The 23,210-nt window shown below is 40.0% G+C and overlaps 1 protein-coding gene across 2 annotated transcripts in view; it reads right to left on the reverse strand.

Moving 5' to 3' along the window:
- Positions 1 to 23,210, reverse strand: part of DOCK4 (dedicator of cytokinesis 4) — a 405,358-nt gene that overhangs the window by 145,822 nt on the left and 236,326 nt on the right. For both annotated transcript variants that reach the window (XM_019543391.1, XM_019543390.1), the window contains exon 13: positions 3,731 to 3,856. In XM_019543391.1, coding sequence (XP_019398936.1) covers positions 3,731 to 3,856 — 126 coding nt within the window. The remainder of the gene's footprint in view (positions 1 to 3,730; positions 3,857 to 23,210) is intronic.

Raw genomic sequence — 23,210 nt, forward strand, 5'->3', positions numbered from 1 at the left:
CCCTCTGCTCCCTTTGCCCCCTCCCATTCTGAAAACAGTGATAAGCTGGGAGCTCCTCAGACGTAAGTTACAAAGTGTGTTCTAGTTTGGAGCATGGCCACCTGAACCCTCATACAATGAGGGTTCAGATTTTCGTGGGATTGGGCCCTTTGAAAGAGGTCTGCAGGTATGCATTTCTGTTTGGTCATAGCTGTAGACAGCTGTCTGGGGCCAGATCAGGCTAAAATTGTCTGTCTGTGCCCTTAGGAGCATCAATCTGGATCCCAACAGAGCTGAGGTTAGAGTTAGCTGTCTGTTAGATGAGCAATTCAGATAAGCTTCTGCACATGCTTGAAAGTGAATTGTAGATGCCTAGGGTAATTTGAAGTTCAAAATGGAGGCACTACTCGAACTCAGGCACTGAATGGGTTTGGTGGCTGATGAAGCTGGACTATACTGGATAGCCTTCAGAACTAATAATCTGCCTATGTGACACTGGATTTGGTCATAAGTAATTGTGTGGTCATGTTTCCTTGAAAGTGAATAGGAACTGCTCGTGAGAGCTCAGCTGAGGGTTTAAACATTTGTGCCTAACTCTGTATAATGCTTTCTGAACATTTCTGGAAAGATGGAATTTTTGCCTGTGCATCAAATTATTAAAGCAAGGTCCACAAACATAAGGTAGTACAGAATTTGCCCCTGTAGCTTGATTAGATAGAAAAGACATGAAGGAACCTGTTCCATAGCATTTCTTTTTTCCTGGCCATCAAGGGAGATACATGTGAGATTTGAATCAAGCTGAGAAATGAGTGGCTTTTCAATCCATCTGAATCTTCTTTCCTATTTCCTAAAACAGTTGAGGTTTTAAATTAATAGTTCATATGCCCTGGAAAGAGCATTCTACGGCTTCACCCTGTCAAACTCCAGCGGCACAAAAGCCATTACTCTACAAAAACATGCGTTATAGCATTGTCTAATCTCCGATACAGCATGTATGCTGATCCTCATTACTTTTAATGATAGAGCTAAAATCCTCCAAGAGAAAATGGTCAGTGTTAGCTGGTAGATGAAGGGCAACTACAGTACAAAGCGCATCAGAAAGGAAAAGTGCTTTCTAATCTGGCATTTTGCATGTGGATACTCCTATTTAAACTGTACAGAATCTAAGCTACATTGCATGCCAAGTCTATTATTAAATAATTCAGTGATGGTTTGATTACGAGCATTCACTTGAGAGTTAATTGACCTGAACAAAATACTAAACTGCGACAAAAAGAAAGGAAATAATAAAACTAATGCTGTTTCCCCTATCAAATGGCCATATTAATTTCTCAATTTATTTCAATTGATTACAGGTTTAGAAATATTGCTAAAGAAAAAAAGCTGAAAGAAAATGAAACAAAAGATTTTTAAAAGCCCATAGTGATTTCAGTGGCTGATCTGTTGCAAGCGACTCACTATATTTAGTATACTCTTCTGAATAGCAATGCGGAATATATAAATTTCAGGGGTATGGTGATTATCTCAGCTCAATACAAATCTCATTTGTAAAGACAGACAAAAGCTGTGTGATTCCAAAACAAAAGAGTATAGGCAATTTTTGAGATGATGAAACAGCACAGTGAAATCTCACTATATTTTTTAAGTTTTCAATTGAACCTGCATAATACTTAGCTCTGAAAGTGAGGGGGCAGATACTGCAATACTATAACACATTTTTATAATAATTTTAAACATCGCGGTCTCTCACAATAGGAAGATAAGGAAATAGGAGGAAAGAGTTATTTATGACAATCAAAGGAAATATGGCACCGCACAGCAGCAGCTCATTAAATCATGGACTGCTAAGAATTAGACAAAAAGACTTCCTTCACTGGGAATTATTTTGTGTTCAGTATATCTGCATTGACAATCATCATGTATATAATATTTAAAAAATGTATTGAATTGATTTACATTACATACTACACTGAGATGCACCAAACTAATCAAATTATGCAACAGTCTATATTATTTAAATCTCACTCATCCATTAAATACATGTAAGATTCATAGTTAAATTATAATGTTTGAATCATTTAGTATGTTTTACTAAACATTACAACGTAATGTTTGCAAATGTATATTTGCAAAATAATCATAAGACTGCTTTATTAACCTCAAAGTTCTGTACCTCTGAGGGCACATCCATTCTGTGCCTAACTGTCTCTAAGATATTACTGTCATGATGTCATGAAAACACGCCAAACCCACTCAATCCCAATCCAGAGGTACCAATGCTAAAAAAAGAAATGCCTATTTAGTAGTGAGGGGTAGTTAACCTTGTTAGTATGAAGCCAGGCAGAAGGCAGGGCAGGACAGAGTGGCACCGAAGGGCAACTATTAAGAAAATGTCACTTCTTCAGCCAATTTATGGCACCATAAAATGGTAAACCGGTGACAAAGATGTTCCACATACAAGGTAACACATCTTTGTGACTGGTTTGCATTGTATCTTAAATTAAATATATGGCATGTTTTCCAGACCTAGTGATACCCTGGGTCCTAATGTTGATAATAAGCTGATGATCAGCATGGGCCAAGGACTACCCTGGGATCATACCAACTGGGATAGTACTTATCCTATATTAACTTAGAATTGCTCCTCACAGTCCGTCATATAATAAAGCAGCAATCCCAGTACTTTGTCTCTTATTTTATTACTGTATTCACCTGAATATAAGATGGTCCCCCAGTAATTAGATTCTATATATGGAAAAGTTATACATTTGTTATAACTTCACAGGTATAGAATTTAATTATTGGACGTCTGCCTTGAATGTGTCCCCCCTCATCGTTATATAAGGGAAAATAAATATGGGGGGGAGGGTTAGGTAGGCCCCTTGCCCTCTGCCTCCCCAACTTCCCCCTGCAGCCCCTTCTCCCCCTTACTGTCAGGTTGTGCTCTCCTTGATCACGTGAAAGTAAGGGGCAACTTGGAAAACACTGACTTTAAAACAAGCATGCCTGTAGTAATTTAGTTAATCCAGAATTGATTCATTTTACCCCTTTCCCTATAGTGGGTAATGTACAGATGTTGTACATGGAAGTGAGGGGCAAATTTGAAAACAATGACTTAGTACCATGGGTATCCAAACACTTAGTTGATTCAGAATTAATGCATTTTACCTTTTTTGAAACTGCTGCAAGTTTTAGCACAGGTACTCCATAAACATGCTTTAAGCAGCACTTTTGTGCCATTTACCTGTGTGTTTATTTTTTTGTCTGCTTACATATAATACAAACTATGCATAGTTTGTATAGGAAGACTGAGTACAATAGGCACTACCATATAACTTATTTACATAGGCTGAAGTAACCTGTCCTTGTGGCAGGTTCCCATCAGCAAGTTTGGCCAATACAGGCCATTTGTTTTATAGTCATGCTCAGTGTTGGCTGCATTTCATCAGCTTCATAGTTAGTTTCTATTACTGAGCACATGCTGCTTTTGGCAGCAGCCTAATGATAGGCAATGTATTTAATTAAGTTTTCTTGTATGAAAATATAAGACAAGGAGCTTTTCTCTCACGCTGATTGAGGAAAAAGCCTTGTATTATATTCAAGTAAATTCAGTAAGTTTAAAAAAGAACTATTTAAAAGACTCAGTGGCTTGAAGTCTGAAATGGCTGAAATATAGAAGTTCTTTGGAAAGAAATTTAAAACTGAGTAATATCCCATTTTTCTTACCTGACACCCTTTATTTTTAACTTACCAGGCATAATAATATTGGAAAAACCCAGCTTCCTTGTTATTGATACTCCATGGGTAAATATAGATGTGTACTCCCTCCTTATTTGTTCAATATCTCCATGAAGCAATTGAAGTGAAACAGCTAGACCTGGAAATGAAGGGGAGAAAAAGATTTAAAAAAAAAAAAACCACACCTTAAGAAACACATAATGCCTATTATTAATTAAAAACATTTTATTTCAAACTAAAATACTATGTTAAAAGGTATAAATGTACTTTTCCTAATAGAGAATTCAACAACATTTAAACCATCTCCAAAATCATACATTTGGGAAGGGTAAACATATTCAAAAAACCTAATAAATTCTAAATATCCATCCAGTCATACAAACTCTTTAATAATCTAGTTTTCATTGGTAGGAGTCTGTTACAGCAGATCAAACCTCAGCTACAGAGAGCTACCAAGATCTTAAAACAGTGTGTTTCAGGGCAATGTCAATTGTTATTAATATTTTGCAGCAATCTATTTTTTTTTTTTTTTAATCTGCTTACTCTTCCAGCTAACCTTCATTTAGGCCTTGCACAGATATTCACTTTTTCTTGGGAGAGCTGTGACTCTTCTCAGGAGAAACTATAAATGTACAGATATTCAGGCTTTTTCTCCCAGAGTATAAATGACCATTCTGAGAGAAAAATTATCTGGGAGCAATCAGGCTTAAGTTGATGATTGTGCAACAGGATTAAGTTGCCAGGTGAATTGTGTCTGGGAGAGCAAATGTCTGCATATGCCATAGCTTCTCTGACAAGAGAATATAGTCCTTCAGCATCTCTTCCCCCCACCCCTGCCCACCACTTCAGGAGACAGTACCACTGGACTCTGCTGCTCCAGCAGGGAGCAAAACACACCACCTTCACAATCCCCATATTGTGCTGCAGGGAGTCGCATCCTGACTGATCAGTCTGGGTCAGTCAACCAGGCTGCTCTGCTGAACTTCTACCATCTGTCACCAGGCAGACTAAGGGAGCCTGCAGAACATGCCAAGATGTGTGCATACAGCCAACCCTCCCCGTAAGCTGAACAATGTCAACACTAAAAATTCTGCATTCTTCTGGGCCTCACACAAAGCTCTTGGTTAAATTTCTCTTCTAGGAGAACAAACCTGGGAAAATTCTCCCAGATTATCTGAAGGTATGTATGTAGTCTTAGTCTTGCAAACTTTTACTTCCATATAAGGATGCCTTTGAAGTAGGAAGACAAATTCGTAGTTTAGGCCAGTGTTGCTCAACTCATTTGGCCCCATGGGCAGAATGCATGGCTGCAGTATTAATTACCACACTTCCAGCAGCCATGGCAGCTGACACTGCCACTACTCATCTACCACCAAATTTCTAGATGCATGGGGAGCCCCACAACCCAGATCCAGCCTATGGGCCATATCATGGTTCCCTTGGCTTAAGACCCGTGCCAATAAGTAACTCTCTGTGAGGCGTCCAAACAATATGTGTACATAAATAAAATGACTGTAGTCACAAACTTATCAAGTTTATGCAGGGGTTTTTGTCTAATACATCATATGTTGACAAGTAACATGAATACTCAACAAAATACATGTTCCTACATTAATATTTAGCAAATAGTAAATTGCAGCAGCATCAGTAAAAGATGTCAATGATCTGGAAAGGTAAAAGAATGTATAGAGACAAGAACAATAAAAGTAGTGTCATAAATTTAATCAGAAAGCAAATATCAAGCAAAAGACTATCTTTGTTCTTTGATACAAAGCAAAGGATATAACTAATATTGAACATGACTACTGGATAGAAGATTGTAGGAATTATATGGAATGTTTTATAATAAATGTTTTATCAGTTATTTCACAATCACAGTAAAGCCAATGAAATTCTATTTAAAACCAAATATTTTAAGTAAATTAGAAAAATCATGGAACATAATATCATAAGACTTTCCTCCTTATGCGCAGTATTGTTTGTTTAATGCATTTTAACTCTCAGTGACAGACATACTAATATTATTTTTGGTACACTTGATTAATTCTTAACAAGGCTCTTCTGTCTCTTTCGGAAGATGTGGCCATCTCAAAGGTTACAGGGTAATATACACTCTGTTTCTCAACTGTCTCATTGGTTCCAGAGACACTGAGCAGTCTAGAAACAGAGAATAGTGCCTTTACCTTTAATAATTCTGCATATGTTATTAAAAGTACTATGCTTCATGATAACTGAAACTACAAAACAGACAAGTTTGACTTCGCATTATTTCAAATGTATTAACTGACTAGTGTCAATGTAATACATCTTAAAAAAATGAATCCTTCCTGACCTCAGCAATACTTTGGTATATCACACGTGTAAACACACAAGTGAAGGAGGAAACAGGAACAGTCATTAATTATTCTCACATCAATACCTAGAGAAAAACAGATTAACAAGAAAACCCCCCCCATAAATAACTACAGAAGGTTAAGTTGCAATTAATAAATATACATATGGACTACAACATCGTTCTATTGTAGATTAGGAAGAAATTTACCCTATCACTGGTGTGATCCAGCATGGCCACCTTCATCTTTTTCTCATGAAGTCTATTATTTATACTATCAATTTATTATTTTAATGAAGTGTCAACTTCTGGATATGTAATACTTGTGACCAGGTGTTCACTCTTTTAATGCTGGGGTTGTTAACTTCTGATTCAATAACTACGCACACCCATCATGTTAAAAGTAAAATTCTATTTTAGGTTGTTACATCATACTAAACAAAATTCACTAAATGTGTATGTACTAAAAATTTACCAGTGCATTTCTTCCCTTGGTTTCTTTCACACAACATAGGGGACAAAAAAGTAAACACACACACACACACACACACACACACACACCAGGGATATCCATTCTATTTCTAAAGATACCATTTTCAATAGACAAACATTTGTAAATATTAGTTAGTTTTGGCATTAGTTACAGGCATTAGTACCAAGAATACCAACTTATTTCACATAAGAAAATGAACAGCCATTAGAAAACAATAACTTTATTATAAATTTGAATCAGATGATAAGCCATGACTTAAAATATACAAAAGACAAGGTTTTGAAAAGAGGTTAAAGGCTTATATCTTCATTTATTTATTTATTTTAAAGACCTCTAATTCCCAAACTGCATTTTCTGTCTGGAAATACAAGAAACATTTTGAAATAGAACAACAGTACAAAAAATAATCAGATACTGTACACTGCCTAATGTCATGAAATATTGTTACTGTTCTTACACACTAAATTAAAGTTTAAGACCTCAAATCAATTTGAATGTAAGGATGTCTGGAATCTTCTTTTAAAAGCCAGTTTAGATTTTCTTAGGAGAATTTTATTTAGTTTGCAGAAATTAAATAGACAAAAAAATAAAAGATAGCATCAATTCTAACCTGAAAAAATGGCTGTCAAGGATTTTAAAATACTTACTCCTGCAAGAAAAGAAAGGCCTTATAGGTCTACATTTCACAAAGTTTACAGTTTAAAAATGAAAGGTATTTTAAGCCACAAACTCTTTGAAATTACACAAAACATTGGATACTATATGAAAGGGATAAACAAAAAAGGATGAATAAAGGTATTTAAAGATTATATATCTAAACTGAACTTTTTGTAAGACCAAGAGAGAGGGGCGCAAGAAAGAAAATAGAGTGCTGAGATTTAAATTTCATGGACTCCACTGACTTGTCTTCTCCGGAAATTTAAATTATATAAACACCTCTTAAAATCTAAACATTTCACATAGACATCTGCCTTGTAATAGGTTTGAACCCAAACTGAATTAAAATAGGAGCTCTAAATATGCAATATAAGAAAATAAGAGAGAAGGGAGAGCCATTGGTAGCTGGAAAAAACAAGATTTCTAAATAAAGTGTGCATGATTAAGTTGTTTGTAGACATATTATGACCAAGAAACAACAGAAGTGGCATATATTCAAGGTTTCATAGTTTCTATGGTCAGAAGGGACCTGAGCAGATCATCAAGTCTGACCCCCTGCCATGGCAGGAAAGAGTACTGGGGTCAAATGACAGCACAAAGCTGATTGCCTAGCCTGTCTTAAAGACCCCCAGGGTAGGAGCCTATATCACTTCGCTTGGAAGTTGGTTCCAGTTCCTAGCCACCCTGACTGTGAAGTAGCGCCTTCTGATGTCTAGTCTGAATCTACCCTCTGCCAGCTTGTGACCGTTATTCCTGGTCACTCCTGGTAGTGCTGGGGGGGGGAACAGGGACTTCCTCAGTGCCTGCTGGTCCCCTCTGACTAGTTTGGAACAAGCAACTAGATCCCCCTTCAGCCTTCTCTTCTGAAGGCTGAACAGGTTCAGGTCCCGTAGCCTCTTCTCATAGGGCTGCTCTGCCACCCCTGATCATGCGAGTGGCCCTCCTCTGGACCCTCTCCATGTTGTCCACATCCCTCTGGAAGTGCAGCGCCCAGAACTGGATGCAGTACTCCAGCTGCGGCCTGACCAGTGCTGCATAGAGGGGGAGTACCACCTCCTTGAATCTGCTTGAGATGCATCTGTGCATGCATGACAAGGTACGGTTGGCCTTCCTGACTTCTTCCCCACAATGTTGGCCCATGTTTATCTTGGAATCAATGATGACTCCAAGATCCTTTTCTGCCTCTGTACTGACAAGAAGGGAGTTCCCCAACCTGTAGATATGGTGCCGGTTCTTCCTCCCCAGGTGCATCACTTTGCACTTATCGGTGTTGAATTCCATCCTATTCTCGTCCATCCACTCCTGTAACCTGTCTAGGTCTGATTGCAGCCTATTCCGCCCTTCTAGTGTGCCCACATCCCCCCACATCTTAGTGTCATCAGCAAATTTGAACAGGGTGCTTTTTACCCCCTCATCCAAGCCACTGATGAAGATGTTGAACAGTTTGGGCCCGAGGACTGAGCCCTGCGGAACCCCACTGCCCACATCCCTCTAAGTCGAAAATGACCCATCCACCACCACTCTTTGGGTGCGGCCCTCCAGCCAGTTGGTGACCCATTTGACTGCGTGAGTGTCGACACCACAGTCCCCCAGTTTCTTAATGAGAATGGGGTGAGAGACAGTGTCAAAGGCCTTCTGAAAGTCCAGGAAGTTATTTTTTCTGTTTAAGAATTAAATGATGGAATGCAAAACTTTTCTGCAAAAGGAGGGAAAGGAGAGAAAGGAAGACTTCAACATATAAAATCTAAGGTAGGGCAGATTTCTTAAGAAGTGTCAGGGAGGCACACTAACTCATGGTACTTTATGCAAGCACCATGAGTTAGAGCGCCATTGAACCCAATAGGCATTTGCCTGTTAGGTATGGGGGCTTGAAGCCTGCCTGCACCAGCCCTGCCCAGCAGCCCCCCTGAAATTTGCCAGACCACCCCTCTCCTCAGCCCTGCCCCCACTGCCAGCTGTTAATTGTTAGCAGTGGCAGGGGGAGGGAGGGAGGAGGGTCTGAGCCACCCCTGCTGCACATGCCCCACCAGCTACACCTACTGGGGCCTGGGAGAGACACAGGTCAGACCTGTGAGGCAAGGGGGGCACCCTCCCCCGCCATGCAAGCATCTTGACAGCAGCAGAGGCTGCCATGCCTGAAGCTGGTGTGGAAGGGGGCAAATGAAGTCCTCCCCGCCTTGTCAGCCTAGCCTGACTCCTCACAAGACCCCAGCAGGGGTAGCCAGGCTGGATCCATGAAGTGGAAAAGCTCCATTTCACAACCCCTTTTACCACCCCCCCGCTGCCCCCAACTCCTGGCAACGGCAGCCTCTGCCACTGTCAAGATGCCCATGCAGGATCTGGTGGGGGGGGTGAAATGGAGAGAGCTCCCTTGCCTTGCATGCCAGGACTGGCTTCCCCCAAGAACCCAGTAGGGGTAACTGCTGGGGGGGGCATGAGAAAGCAGAAGCTTCCTCCAGGATTTCTCATCCCCACTGCACTGGGAGGAGACTCTGTCTCAGTTCTGTGATAGCCCCGGAAGCAGGGCTGGGCTGGTGCTTGCCCATGAAAGCACCAGCCCAGCCCCACAAAGCTACATGTATGCAGGCAGAGTCACCCAAAATTTACCTTCCCAGGCAACCTGTTCACAGGTACCCTACAGCACCCTGACTTAGAGTGCTCGTCTGATACTTCATCAGATGAGGATTTAATTTTTGTGCAATCAGCCATTTAAAAAGCATTGCAGCCATGAATTTTACTATGTTATGGCTGTAGAGCATTTTTTCAGGGGCCTTATCGCATGAAAAATGTAACTTCTGTGAGCACCCTGAAAGAGTGGAAAAGAAAGGAGGCAAATCACAATAAGAACATATGGCATGAAAATTAAAATTCACTAGCAATTAACCTCTTAACATGAGTGCATTTCTGCCTAAAAGCATCAGAGCAATGTGTCTGCTCATTTCACATCAGCTCCCCTCTTACTAAGAGGAAACACCAGTTCGCACTAGCTCCTGAAACAACGTAAGTATTAGACTGTTGCAGAGAAGTTCGGTATCAGTAAAAATTGGAGTGTATCAGTTTGAATTAAAACATTGCTGCAAATTTTACAGAACAGCTCCCCATATTATGCCAGCTTATAATTAACATGACACAAGCAATCTTCCCTTCACAATAATTATAAATTTGGCATTCTTTTAATAACAGGAGTTACACTGTGACAATGAAACTGATTAACCAACCTCTAAACAATTGTTACTTTAATCTAGTAGCCTGTAATTTTTCTCAAACAATTCTCTTAACGTTTTATCCCCTTTAATATTACCACACTATGTATAAATTAACATTACTTCTTACAATAAAAGTTGTGAAATATTACTACAAAATTACCAGAGGCCAATGGTACTCAACCTCCAGCCCACTGGCCAAATCCAGCTCATGGATCTGGATGACGCATCTGGTCTGCAAGGCTCCCCAGTTCAGAAATTTGGCAGCAGGGGGGCAGTGGCAGGGTTAACAACTACTCCTCTATTGCCAAATTTCTCGACCCATGGGAAATCCTGTGGGCCTAATAACATGGTGCTGGCTTGTAGGGTTAGGTCTGTGTGCAACCAGATCTACCATGTGAGGTCAGGCTGGTGTGGCTGCACTGGGTGCCTAGGGTTTGGCCAGCATGTGGAAGCAGATAAGCACACTGGATTGCACCCACAGACTGACCCCACACAGGATCTGGCCCTCAAACTGACCCCACACCACTCACCTGGCCCATGGAGCCAGTAAGTCAGGCATCACTACTACATGGTTTCAAAAACATTTTCCCCCCACTTTTTTCATTTGCAAGAACAAGAGATTGCTCACAATTTACTTTCAATACAATTTGACATATTATTCTTCCCATTTAGAGCACAGAGTATATATGCAATTGACAACCTGCCAAAAGAACATTATATATATTTGTTAAGTTTATAAGGTTTACATTAAGATGGTTCTAACACAGCAGTATTGATTCAGATGTTTAATGCTGAAGAAGGGAGAAAGCAATCTACATTCATTAAGCTCACAGCCTATTCACTTATATTTGAGTTCTTCTGAACAAAAAGACATGTTTACATTCAAATTCTATCCAGAAGCAACTGAGACTGCTAGATCATATTAAGAAAAAGAACGCCTAGCAGCTGCTGAGGAAGCTGACATGAAAATCTTGGACAGACTGCTAACCAGTCCTGTTTGTTTTGTGAGAAAGGTATCTGTCCAAGCAAAGCTAGCTAAGGATGTGAAAATAATCCTGAAAGCATGCAGGTGTTCACATTCCTGGCAATATCTAAAATGTTGTCTATGCAATTGCTATGTGGACATTTGGTATCAATGCTGCCCATAGAATGCAAATCTAACAATACATCCATTCAGCACAATTACAAAAATTAACACTTGCATGAGCCTTGTGGGATCTGGTGCACAAATGGCTACACAAAAAGTTCAAGTCCTGCAGATTCACTTGAAAGCGTGAGCTTGATTATTCTGAATTGTGAGGAGAAAATCTACTATTTATCCAGCTCTTTGTCTTATTGGTATGGAAAATGAGGCTCATTGACATAAGTTAATAACATAGCTAACCTTAACAAGTTTTGATCACATAGCTCAGCATTCATGAATGTACTGAATTCTAGTACTGAAGCCTCTTGATGCAAATACAGTTGAGTTACAAAGCAAACTTTTTCTTTACATGAAAACAGTCTTCAACTAAAGTGGAATTTCATTATCTTCAAAAAGTGTGCCCGGCATTTCTTTACCTGGGAAATGTAATTTTAGTTCACCACTTGTTAACTTCAAGAGTTACTGGCAGATAAGCATCTGAAAGACCACAATTATAAGGCCATTATAAACATCTAGTTCAAGCTCCTTCAGGCACCAATCAAGCATTGTTTCATACAGCTAGATCATGCCTTTTTTAGCAAAATATCCAGTTATCATTTCATGTTTATGTGACTGAAAACCCACTAAGTCTCTAAAAAAGATATTTAGTGGTTAATTTTGTCCACACTAAAATATGTACAGGGTGTTTATAAAGCTGGTAGAAGGAATTGAAAGCAATAATGTATTAAGTTTTAACACAATACAGCTCATATTTCTAAACTTCAGCATAACTGCCATCTTTCGTGACATATCACTCAATCCAGTTTTCCAACTCGCAGAAAATATTTTACAGTTGTGATTTTATGAATTGCATTTGTGATTTTTATATTATGCTAAGAAACTTAATGAATTATGCTTTCAATCTCTGTTTACAGTTTGCTTCCATCATCTGTATATCCAAAGTTATTAAAGTTGAAAGTTGCACAAGGACTTTATAAACACCCTGTACTTTATTTCTAGTCTGAATTCATCTAGCTTCAGTTTCCAACCACTGGATCCCATTATGACTTTTTCCAAACAAGCCAGTTCCCCATATAGGCACTTGCAGATCATGGACCCAGAACAGACTTGTGGATAATCCTACTTGATACCTCTGCCCAACTAGATACTGAGCCATTAATTGAGCATGATGATGCAACCAGTTGTTTGTCCACTTTACAGTACTTCTATATAGTCTGTATTTACTTAGCTTTTTAATAAGAATGTTGTGGAAAACAATGTGAAAAGCCTTGCTAAAAATCAAGGTATATCACAGCCATTACTTCCTCCCATCAAAAGAGCCTAATACCTTATCATAAAAGGTCATCTCACTGTGCCTCAAGGAAATAATTGGTCAGGTATGACTTTCTCTTTGTGAATCCATGCTTGTTGCTCTCAACCACCTTGTTCTTCTCCAGGTGCTTATAAATAATTACTTGATGACCTGCTCCATGATTTTTCCAGGTATCATGGTCAGGCTGATCTGACCCCAGATTCTCCTTCTTCCATTTCTTTAAGACAGTCACTGTATTTGCCCTTTTCTGTTATTGAGGACCTCACCTGACTGCCATGAGTTCTCAAATATGATAGTCAATAGCTCTGAAATTACCTCAGCCAGTTCCTTTAGTACTGCAAGCCAAATTGTGTCTGGTGTACTTAAAAGCATCTAGATTGTCTAAATAACCCCTAACCTGTTATTCCACTACTCTAGGCAGTTTGCCTCCTTCCCTCCCTTTCCCTATCTTCATCATCTGGTAGCTGACTTTATTTGTGAAGGCTGAAGTAAAAATAGCATTATAAATACTTCAGCCCTCTCTGTATCAGCTGTGAGGGACCTATATTTTTCTTGGTCTTATTTCTGATATAGAGTCCTTTTTTATTGCCTTATTTCTCTTGCCATTTGCAACTCAAAGTATGTCTTTTGAAGTGTGTACACCAGAAGCAGACACAGCAATCCATTAAAAAAAATGAGCTTGCCTTGCTAAGTATGGCATCCTGCTGGAAACTAATGTTCAGTTGGTTATCTACTATGAGCCTTAAATCTTTTTGTGTCTCCTACTTTTCAAGGTCCTGGCTACCATCCTGAAGCATAAAACCATTCTTTGTTCCTACACATATAACTTTATATTTGGCCATTTAAATGTGTGCTTGTTTGTCATTGTGGTATGAGCACTAAATGGAAAAAGGGTTGCCAGTAAATACAGGGGACTGGGTTCAAGAGTCTGGAAGGTTCCTTCAGTTGTACATTAATTCATATTCTTTCAAATGCATTCACATTAAAATTATCAAAGATCAGTCTTCTTATTTTCACATCATTCTGAGATACAGAATGAGTGTCAGAACTCCTTCTTCCGTTTCTCCACTTATAGGCTCGGCAGTGCTACGCTGGCTAGCATTACAGAAGAAAGAGACTTGGGAGTCATCACTAACCACAAGATGAACATGAGCCTGCAATGTGATGCTGCGGCTAGTAAAGCAACCAAAACGCTGGCTTGCATCCATAGATGCTTCTCGAGCAAATCCCGGGACGTCATTCTCCCCTTGTACTCGGCCTTGGTGAGGTCGCAGCTGGAGTACTGCGTCCAGTTTTGGGCTCCACAATTCAAAAAGGATGTGGAGAAGCTTGAGTGAGTCCAGAGAAGAGCCACGCGCATGATCAGAGGTCAGGAAAACAGACCTTACGATGACAGGCTGAGAGCCATGGGACTCTTTAGCCTGGAAAAGCGCAGGCTCAGGGGTGATCTGATGGCTACCTATAAGTTTATCAGGGCTGACCACCAGGATCTGGGGGAACGTCTGTTCACCAGAGCGCCCCAAGGGATGACTAGGTCGAATGGTCATAAACTACTACAAGACTGTTTCAGGCTGGACATAAGGAAGAATTTCTTTACTGTCCGAGCCCCCGAGGTCTCGAACAGCCTGCCATCGGAGGTGGTTCAAGCACCTACATTGAACACCTTCAGGAGTAAATTGGATGCTTATCTTGCTGGGATCCTATGACCCCAGCTGACTTCCTGCCCTTTGGGCAGGGGGCTGGACTCAATGATCTTCCAAAGTCCCTTCCAGCCCTAATGTCTATGAAATCTATAATAATGTACTCAAACCTACCTAGAATTGATGAGTTAGCACATTTTTTAAATATTTCCATCATTATGTACATGAGGTGCTAAATTGGATTTAAAATCGTGCTAATAAATATGCATTAAAATAATTTTAAAATTGTCCTTCTCCCAGTCAGGGTACCATACAGGTTTCTTTTTTGCTATGTTATTTGAGGTAGTAGTATTTTGTTTTTCTCATCATCTACCCCAGTGAACTGACTAAAAACCTTTCCTTTCTATTAATGAAATATACAGCATATATAAAGTCTAATACTGACATTATATTGTTTGAAATATAAAGACAAATCACCTTGACTGAATATTAAACTTTAAAATGGAATGCTTGTATATTTTATTTTGTTAACAAAAATATTAACAAAGCCACAAAATGCTCAATTCTACCTTTATAAATACTTTATGCACTTCTATTGCAATTAACATGCAAAGGGCTCTGGGGAAAACACTTCCTATTTTCTCCTTCATTAACTGGAGCTCTGCCGTGCAAACAGCTTTCACAACACTGAACTACAATTCAGTCTGCTATTTGAATTCCAGTTACTATTTAAATATCTTGTTTCAAATAAAAGTACAATCTTTAACTGAGGCTAAAGCAAGAGTTAGAAACAGATCTCCATAGCTATGAAAGCCTAGATATTTTTCATAATAATTTTGTATCTCTTGAAGGAACTAAAGCCTTCTTATAGGCATACTCATTAAACTGATCATTTAAAGGCTTCTTAGAACTAGCTATTTCTTCAGTAGATAAAATTAAGCAAGTCAGCTGTATTATTCAATAGTAACCAGCAAAACAATTTTTGGAAATGAAAAGGCTTAAAAAAACCAAACAACCCTTTGCTAGTGGACATGACTGATGGAAACAAGAACTAGTTGATCTCATTTGTAATCTTACCCCAAACTTCAGATTTAAATTAGGTGCCAGAGTCAGATCAGCCACAGGCACAGTGCAGTGCTGAGATGAACACTGAGGCATCCACTGTTGCTCTTATCAAATAGCACCTTAAAATCACTCTCAGGTGCATATTTTTTTACCCTTAACAAAGTCTGCTCACAAGTATCTAATGCATAGTTAGAGATGAAACCAGCTGTTATAAAACCCATCTCTCCCAAACAGCCTATTACTGATGTCATATTAATACCACATCTAAACAGCAACAACACAAGGCATTAAGTATATTTTTAAAGTCACTCTTAGTTAAACAACCCTAGCCTTTTCATGTACAATATGTTGGCATTAGCAAAAAATTAAAGGAAAATTATACTTCACTAATTTTTTGAGCCTGCCTTGAAAAGTCAGCATCACCTCCTGGTCCCAGCAATACGGGCTCTCATTAGACTATGATTTTTCATTATTTATTCTGAACATTGCTGAATTCAGAAACTTGTATGTTGCTAGCTATACAGTAAAATCCAATACTGGGAAAAATTACTTGAAAAAATGAACGCAAATAAAATACTGTAAAATTCCCATTTAAAGCCAAGTCAAAAGCAGCTTTTATACTATCACAAAGTTATAATTCAAGTTATTTAGTAAAAAAAAAAAGTGGGCACAATTCTCTATCAGCAGTCAATCTTGCAGCCTTCATATTTATTGGGAACAAAGAAGGATGCGTTTTCACCCTGTGTACTTACATCAAAACACTGTGCCTACCTCAAATTTATTTCAAATAGCAGCTTTCAGTGACAACTAATTCTTAAACACATCAAAATATATTATACATAATCCTCTTGTCATAAAATGTAATGAAGGATTAAACTGGCAGATTAATAAACTGTCAGAGAAGTGTAAAGTAATTAAACAAAAGTACTCCACTGTATAAATGTTAGTGACATGCTGATACAAAACACACTTCAGAAGTGCCGTTGACATGCCTGTGAACCTTGTCAAGAACAGAGAGAGTCACTAGAGTAATTCTATTTTTTTAGCTCAGTGAAAACACAGAGGGTGATTTCAAGGGATTACTCAAAGCCCAAAAGAGCTATCTGATGTGGTGCACTAAGTTACGCTTTACCGTGTTGTCTGTCCAATACGTATGGGAGGATGGCAGCAGGAAGACAGTGTGGGGGTATATGCTAGGTCCAATTCTCTATTATATTCTGTCACATGCAGCTTTCCTCTGGCATACAGGGGAGTGGAAAGCTGGGACTGGGAGTACCACCAGTGTTAAGGGCCCTTCCTGGCTTGACACCAGAGCTTTCCTGGGTCCTGGTGTGGGGTGAGCCATGGCTCAGTTTGGGGGAAGAGAGGAAAAATGCTTGGAGCAGACTACTCTCCAAGTATTTTCTAACTCTTAGTGATTGCAGGCGACGATGAGAAGCCAAATGCAAGTTAGACTCTCCAGAGGCTGATCTAACTTGGAGAACTGGGCAGGCTCTTGGCTGCTCCAGAATATGGGATCACTAAGGCAAATGATATCCCCTTTCATCAATCAAAACTCTCAGTTGCATCACTGCTTACTGATCCAAGATGTTGCAGACTCAGCTTTAAGTCCCTCCTGTCTGCTGAAGAGATTTGAGGCTGTCATTTTTTGGAAACAAAGAAAGATACAAGGCAAAACAATTCAGAATTGTTAGTGTCTGTTTTGTCAGACCTGGCTGACACAGCTGATCTGCTTACCAATTGTTTAATAAGGGAAGATGACCTGGGCTTAACCACCAATCATTCTGAAGTATCAACAGCTCAAGTGAATTTGTTCTACTTTGGTACTTCAATCTTAAACAGGGGGTCCAGTGAGAGATCCAAGTCTTCATAATTTTATCTCAAAGATCCAAGCCTTCATAATTCTACAATCCAATTAATGTAACACATATACCTACCTCTGCCTGACCTTAACAGCATCATGAAAATAATTATTTCCATTGTTGTGAACAACAGCGATTCTTAAACAATTTTCCCAACATTTTTCTTATTTCTAAGCTTTCTTATTCATCTTGTGTTGTCGTCAAACAGAGAAAATTGGAGATAAAATGATAGAATATACCCAATTTAATTTCTCCTATATTTGGCAGAATGACATTTCTGCACAGCTATTAGGGGAATAGGAAAGAATTTACTATACAGGCTGAAGAACAAACCAGAATCTCATCCTTTTTTCTGTTTTTTTTTTTTAAAGTAAAGCACTGAAGTTGGGAGTTATGCATTTAAGGACATCACTCTTTTTCTTAACTATACTGAGCCCCAGCTTTCTGCTTCAACAGAAACACCTCTCTGTCTAGACCTCATTGCCCCTCCCCACCTCCTTAAAATTAATTCAGATTCATTTTGGCCTTAATTTATCCCACATTACAAGCCAAAGGTGGATCCAAGACTTTGCTTAGAAGCTACAGGAGCCTGCTCTAGACCCACAGATGAGAATAAGTGGTACAATAAAAGCAGCAAGTTGGAAGAAGCTGAGAGTAGGACAAGAAATCCCAGTTATAGATGCATTTATCTGATCTAAAATCTTGAGGCTCACCCATGAATTAAAGTTAATGTATAATTAAGATTGTTTCCAGTAGAGTTACCATGTAGTCAGGGCATTACCAACGTAAAATAACATGCTGTTTCTCAGTAAATATGCAATTAAGTTGTGTCACTATTGTACTTTTCATTTAGAGCATACCAAACTACTGGGATATGAAAGGATATTTCACTATACTTACTATTTTTGTAGAACCCCTTTGATGAAGTCCAAAGCAATAAAAGAGCTAGTTATTTTTATAATCTTCTACACCAGCAATTTAATCTCTAAGGGATTTGAATTTAATTTCTTCCTTTTGGCATAAGTAAGTAAAAAAGCTACTGAATGTGCATACCCCGCTTGTCTCATCTCTTGAGACAAAAAATATTACGTCAACCAGAAAGACATTTTAATGAGCTGTAATTAGCTCATCAAAGCTACCATTTGCACAACTGTTAAGTGTTTCTTGTCTAACACTATGGAATCTATTTCTGCCTTTCATACATATGGTTTTAGTTAATATTAAAGAATAGATACAGAAATAATTTTTTATCAGAGCTCTAGAGTTGATTATTTTATTAATGATTAAATTGTTTTGAGATGTATGCTTAAAAGGTACATTGTATTAGATACTGTAACACGGAGTAGGCAAAATGCAGCCCGGGGGGCCAGATGCAGCCTGCCAGGCCATTCTATCCGGCCCATGGGTCCCTAAAATATTTAGAAAATTAATATTTATCTGCCCTGGGCTGCCTGTCATGCGGCCCTCAATGGCTTGCCAAAACTCAGTAAGTGGCCCTCTGCCCAAAATAATTGCCCGCCCCTGCTCCAACACCTGATTTTAAATACCATTACACCTAGAGAAATTCACAAAACTGAGTTAGGTATGAGAGCCATGGGACTCTTCAGCGTAGAAAAAGGAAGGCTCAGGGGCGATCTGGTGGCCACCTATAAGTTTTTCAGGGATGTTCACCAGGATCTGGGGTAATGTCTGTTCACCAGAGCGCCCCAAGGGATGACAAGATCAAACGGTCACAAACTCTGCCGCAAACTATTTAGGCTGGGCATAAGGAAGAACTTCTTCACTGTCCGAGCCTCCAAGGTTTGGAACAGACTGCTGCCAGAGGTGTTTCAAGCACCCACTTTGAATGTCTCCAAGACATATTTGGTTGTTTATCTTTCTGGGATCCTATGAGCCCTGCTGACTTCCTGCCCCTGGGGCAGGCAGGTGGACTTGATTATCCTTCGGGGTTCCTTCCAGCCCAAATGTCTATGAATCTATGAGTATACACTCCTCACCAGATTCTTGAGTGGAGTTAGCATCCCACAAATGGAGTCCTTACAAGTCATCAAGCAAGGGATTGGGGGGGGGGCATGTCTGGCACATGTCTCCTTTCCCATTGCCCCCTTGCCCTCTCTACTTATGCTTCTTGGCACAGGAAAGGAAGACTTGCTCATCTCTGCTGCTATCCCAGCCACTTCTGTCCAGCTCTAGTTGGGGCTGTAGGAAACAGCTATGCTGAGCCCAGCTCTCTGCAAAGGACAGCAGCAGTGGACAAGGTTTCCCTTTTCTGCACGTGTTCCTAGGCTGGTGGGAATACTCAGGGATACAAAGTAGGAAAAGGGAACCTACCTGCTGTCACCGCTGTCCCTAGTTGAGTCTGGCTCCCTGTGCAGCCCCTGCTACAGTAGGGCAGAAGTGGTTCTGGGGTTCCCCCCACCACCACCTTAGGGTCAGCCAGGGACAATGGTAGCAGTGGGTAGGGGAGGGGAAGAATCAGAGTGGAGGGGAGGTATCACTGGGCACTGAGGAAGAGAAACAAATCAGAAGCAGAGACTGAGAATACTTATTCCAAACTAGGCAGAGAAGGGATCTGTTGTCTCTCAGGAGAGTGTCCTAATCACCACACTATAGCATCCCTTTCTTGGGCTCAGTGGAACCAGTTCAGCCTCCACAAGAGAAGGCTTAGAGGGGATCTGGTGGCTGTCTATAAACTGACCAAGGGAGACCAGCAGTCTATGGGAGAGTCTCTGTTTCCCCCAAGCACCACCAGGAGTAACAAGAAATAACAGCCATAAGTTGATAGAGAGTAGATTCAGGCTAGATATCAGGAGGTACTACTTCATTCAGGGTGGCTAGGATCTGGAACCAACTTCCAAGGGAAGTGGTGCTCGCTCCTACCCGGGGGGTCTTCAAAAGGAGGTTAGATAGATACTTTGCCGGGGTCGTTTGACCCCAATACTCTTTCCTTCCCATGGCAGGGGGTCAGACTTGATGATCTGCTCAGGTCCCTTCTGACCCTACCAACTATGAAACTATGAATAATGTTAACCTGAGAGATTAATAACAACCCACCCCAGAAGAATGACACAGGATACTCAGAGTGGAGTTAAAGTCTGGGGATTAGGGTGATCTCTTTGGAGGTACGAGAAGTATATTCAAATCCTTTCAGCAGTAGAGGGACTTGAAACTGGATCTCCCACATCCTGGTTCAGAGAGTACTCTAACCACTGGGCAATTTAAACAGCGGGATGTGACGGGTCGACCTCCTCTGGAAATTTGTAATTCTTGGTCTTTGTTTACTTGGCTTTTATCCTACCTGCCTGAAGTGAAACATGTTAGGTATGTTGGAACAGTTCATTCAACGTTTCCAAGGAAAACTGTTTTGACATTTCCAAAATGAACTGGTTCAAGATTTCTGAAACATTTTTGTCATTTTCATTTCAACCCAAAGCTATTTCACAAATTTAACCTAACATCATTAATACTTGCAATTACCCAAAACTGCATTTTTCTAGGAGATGGAAAATTACCTCTACAAAATGTTTACCTAGCTCTGCTCTAAGCACTAGTATAAAGGAGAGGCCCTACCATCACTGCTACTTTTTCCCTCTCCCATTTTGGGAGGACTTATGCACATACTGAGCCCTTTAAGAGATTTTTGGAGGGTGGCATAGAGTGGAACACCTCGTTGATAAAAACTTCTGGGGTTTAGGAATAAAGAAGACATCAAACTGTGCAATGTCTTCAACATCCAAGCAAGCATGGTCCTCAGATGTCTGAAGAGTTAGGTGTCACATGATTTGGAATTTTGTGAATGCCAGCAATGCCTACATGTCTGTATTCACTGAAGACTGACGCGTAAGCTCCAAAGCTCCCTTTATGGATCCACCCCTATATGGCTTGTTCCACCACAAATTATTTTATGTTCCTGTAATCAAGAATTGCACCGGACCAGCCTTCTCTAAATGCCCTAATGAAGGGCTGTTTTTAAAATGTCAAAAAATATCAAATGTTTTTAGGTAGAAAAAAGTGTGGATGCAATATTTTTTATTAAAAACAGAGCACAAAGAGACTCATGTAACAAGATTATTTATAAAAGGGAACAAATTATCCATTATCTACATACTGAAATGACAAATTGTGACACTCGTCTCACATTAAGTCACTTGTAATTGAGACCAATGTTTGCCTTTATTGTGTACCTTTTATATTCAGCGCATCTCCAAGCATTTTAAAAATCAACAAGTTAACTGACAGTGCAGTGATTCTGTAGGCTATTAAATAGTTATTTTATACTGAATGACATCTTAACTGGGAACTTAAGCATCAGTGCCTCTTTTAGAGATCGTCCCTAGATTTCTTCCACAAATATACTAGTATCTCCAAGTTTTAACTTCAGGCTGAACTGTAATTCAGCAACTGAAAATTATTTATGTTTTGTAAATACCTTTACAATGGTTTTTATCAAAAAACCTGTGCCATGAAAAATGAAACCATGGGATCAAGGTGACTAATAAACCAGAAAAAAAGAAAGCAAAGATGGCAAAACACAACAGAACATCAACAAGGGGGCAGAATCTAAACTGATATTTTGGTATGGAATATAAACAAATATTAATTTTGTATCTTTACTGGCAGATATTCTGTTTTATATCTGGGAAGAAGCCATTTGCTTCTTTTAATGTAGCTAAAGGATTACACCCAGAATCTATTTCTTTTACTTAACCATTTCCTGCAATGTAGTGGGTGGCCAGCTCACCCACGCTCAAATCAGTTCTTGAGCCCTTCAATCTGGCCCCAGTAACAAAGTCTTTCTCTGGGCTCCAAACCACAGGCTGTAATGCCCTCGGTTCCTCTGTTTCCCAGGGCTCAGCTGAAAGCAGAACAATCCAAATAGAACATGCCCTTAGCCTGGTCCCAGCAATACTGGCTTCAAAGCCCCAGGGTTGATCTGCACCACAGGGTTCAGTTACAAATATCAACCAATCCCAAATAAACATGCCCAGCATGGGTTAGCTCTCGCCCTGTAATCTTCTTTCAAAGAGTCCTCCCTCTCCATCACAACATTCCCTCCCTCCCCCACCAATTTACCTCACCTCCTTGTTCTTTTATTTCTGGTCAGCCAATCACTTCCCCTCATTATTGCTAATTACTTGCCACCTGAGGCCCCTTACACAGGCAGCTTGTTGCCAACTGGCTAATTGATCCAGGCTGCAGTCCTGTTACAAGCAACTAGGACAACTGGATTGCACTGTGGAGACAGTTCAGCTTCTTGACGCTTCACAGGACTGAAATGGTCCCTTACTCCTACCAGGCCTAGCAGCTTTGACATATGTGGACTAGAATGCATTCAACAGAGCTAGCATATACCACAGGCTATGTTATGTGGAGCCTGCTTTCTACAAGAAAAGGGTCTGATGTAGCTTGTTTTTCTGCAGAAAGTCTGATAAAAAACTCTTGTTATGGATAAAAGGGTTTGTTAGGGTGCATTCCACCCATTTCTGGAGCAGAGGGCTCCTGGTACCAAGAAGAAGGGATAAAGTGAAGACATAACCTAAGTTGTTGATGAAAAACAGAAAATTGACTTAATTGTTAGCTACATCACTAAAGTGTTGGTGTCACTGGGCATAACCCTAGGTAACTCAGAGGGATGGAAGACCACGAGTATCAATGAAGCCCCTCCGCTCTAGGCCTAGGCGAGCCAGGGCCCCCTCCTTTCCTGAACCTTTGTAACCCTTTCTTTGGACTTTTTGTAACCTCCTGTAATACTGGAAAAACAGGATGAGTAGCAGGCAGGCTG

Source organism: Crocodylus porosus, unplaced genomic scaffold, assembly GCF_001723895.1.
Source record: "Crocodylus porosus isolate Cpor-Errol unplaced genomic scaffold, CroPor_comp1, whole genome shotgun sequence".
In the NCBI taxonomy this organism is placed as follows: Eukaryota; Metazoa; Chordata; order Crocodylia; family Crocodylidae; genus Crocodylus; species Crocodylus porosus.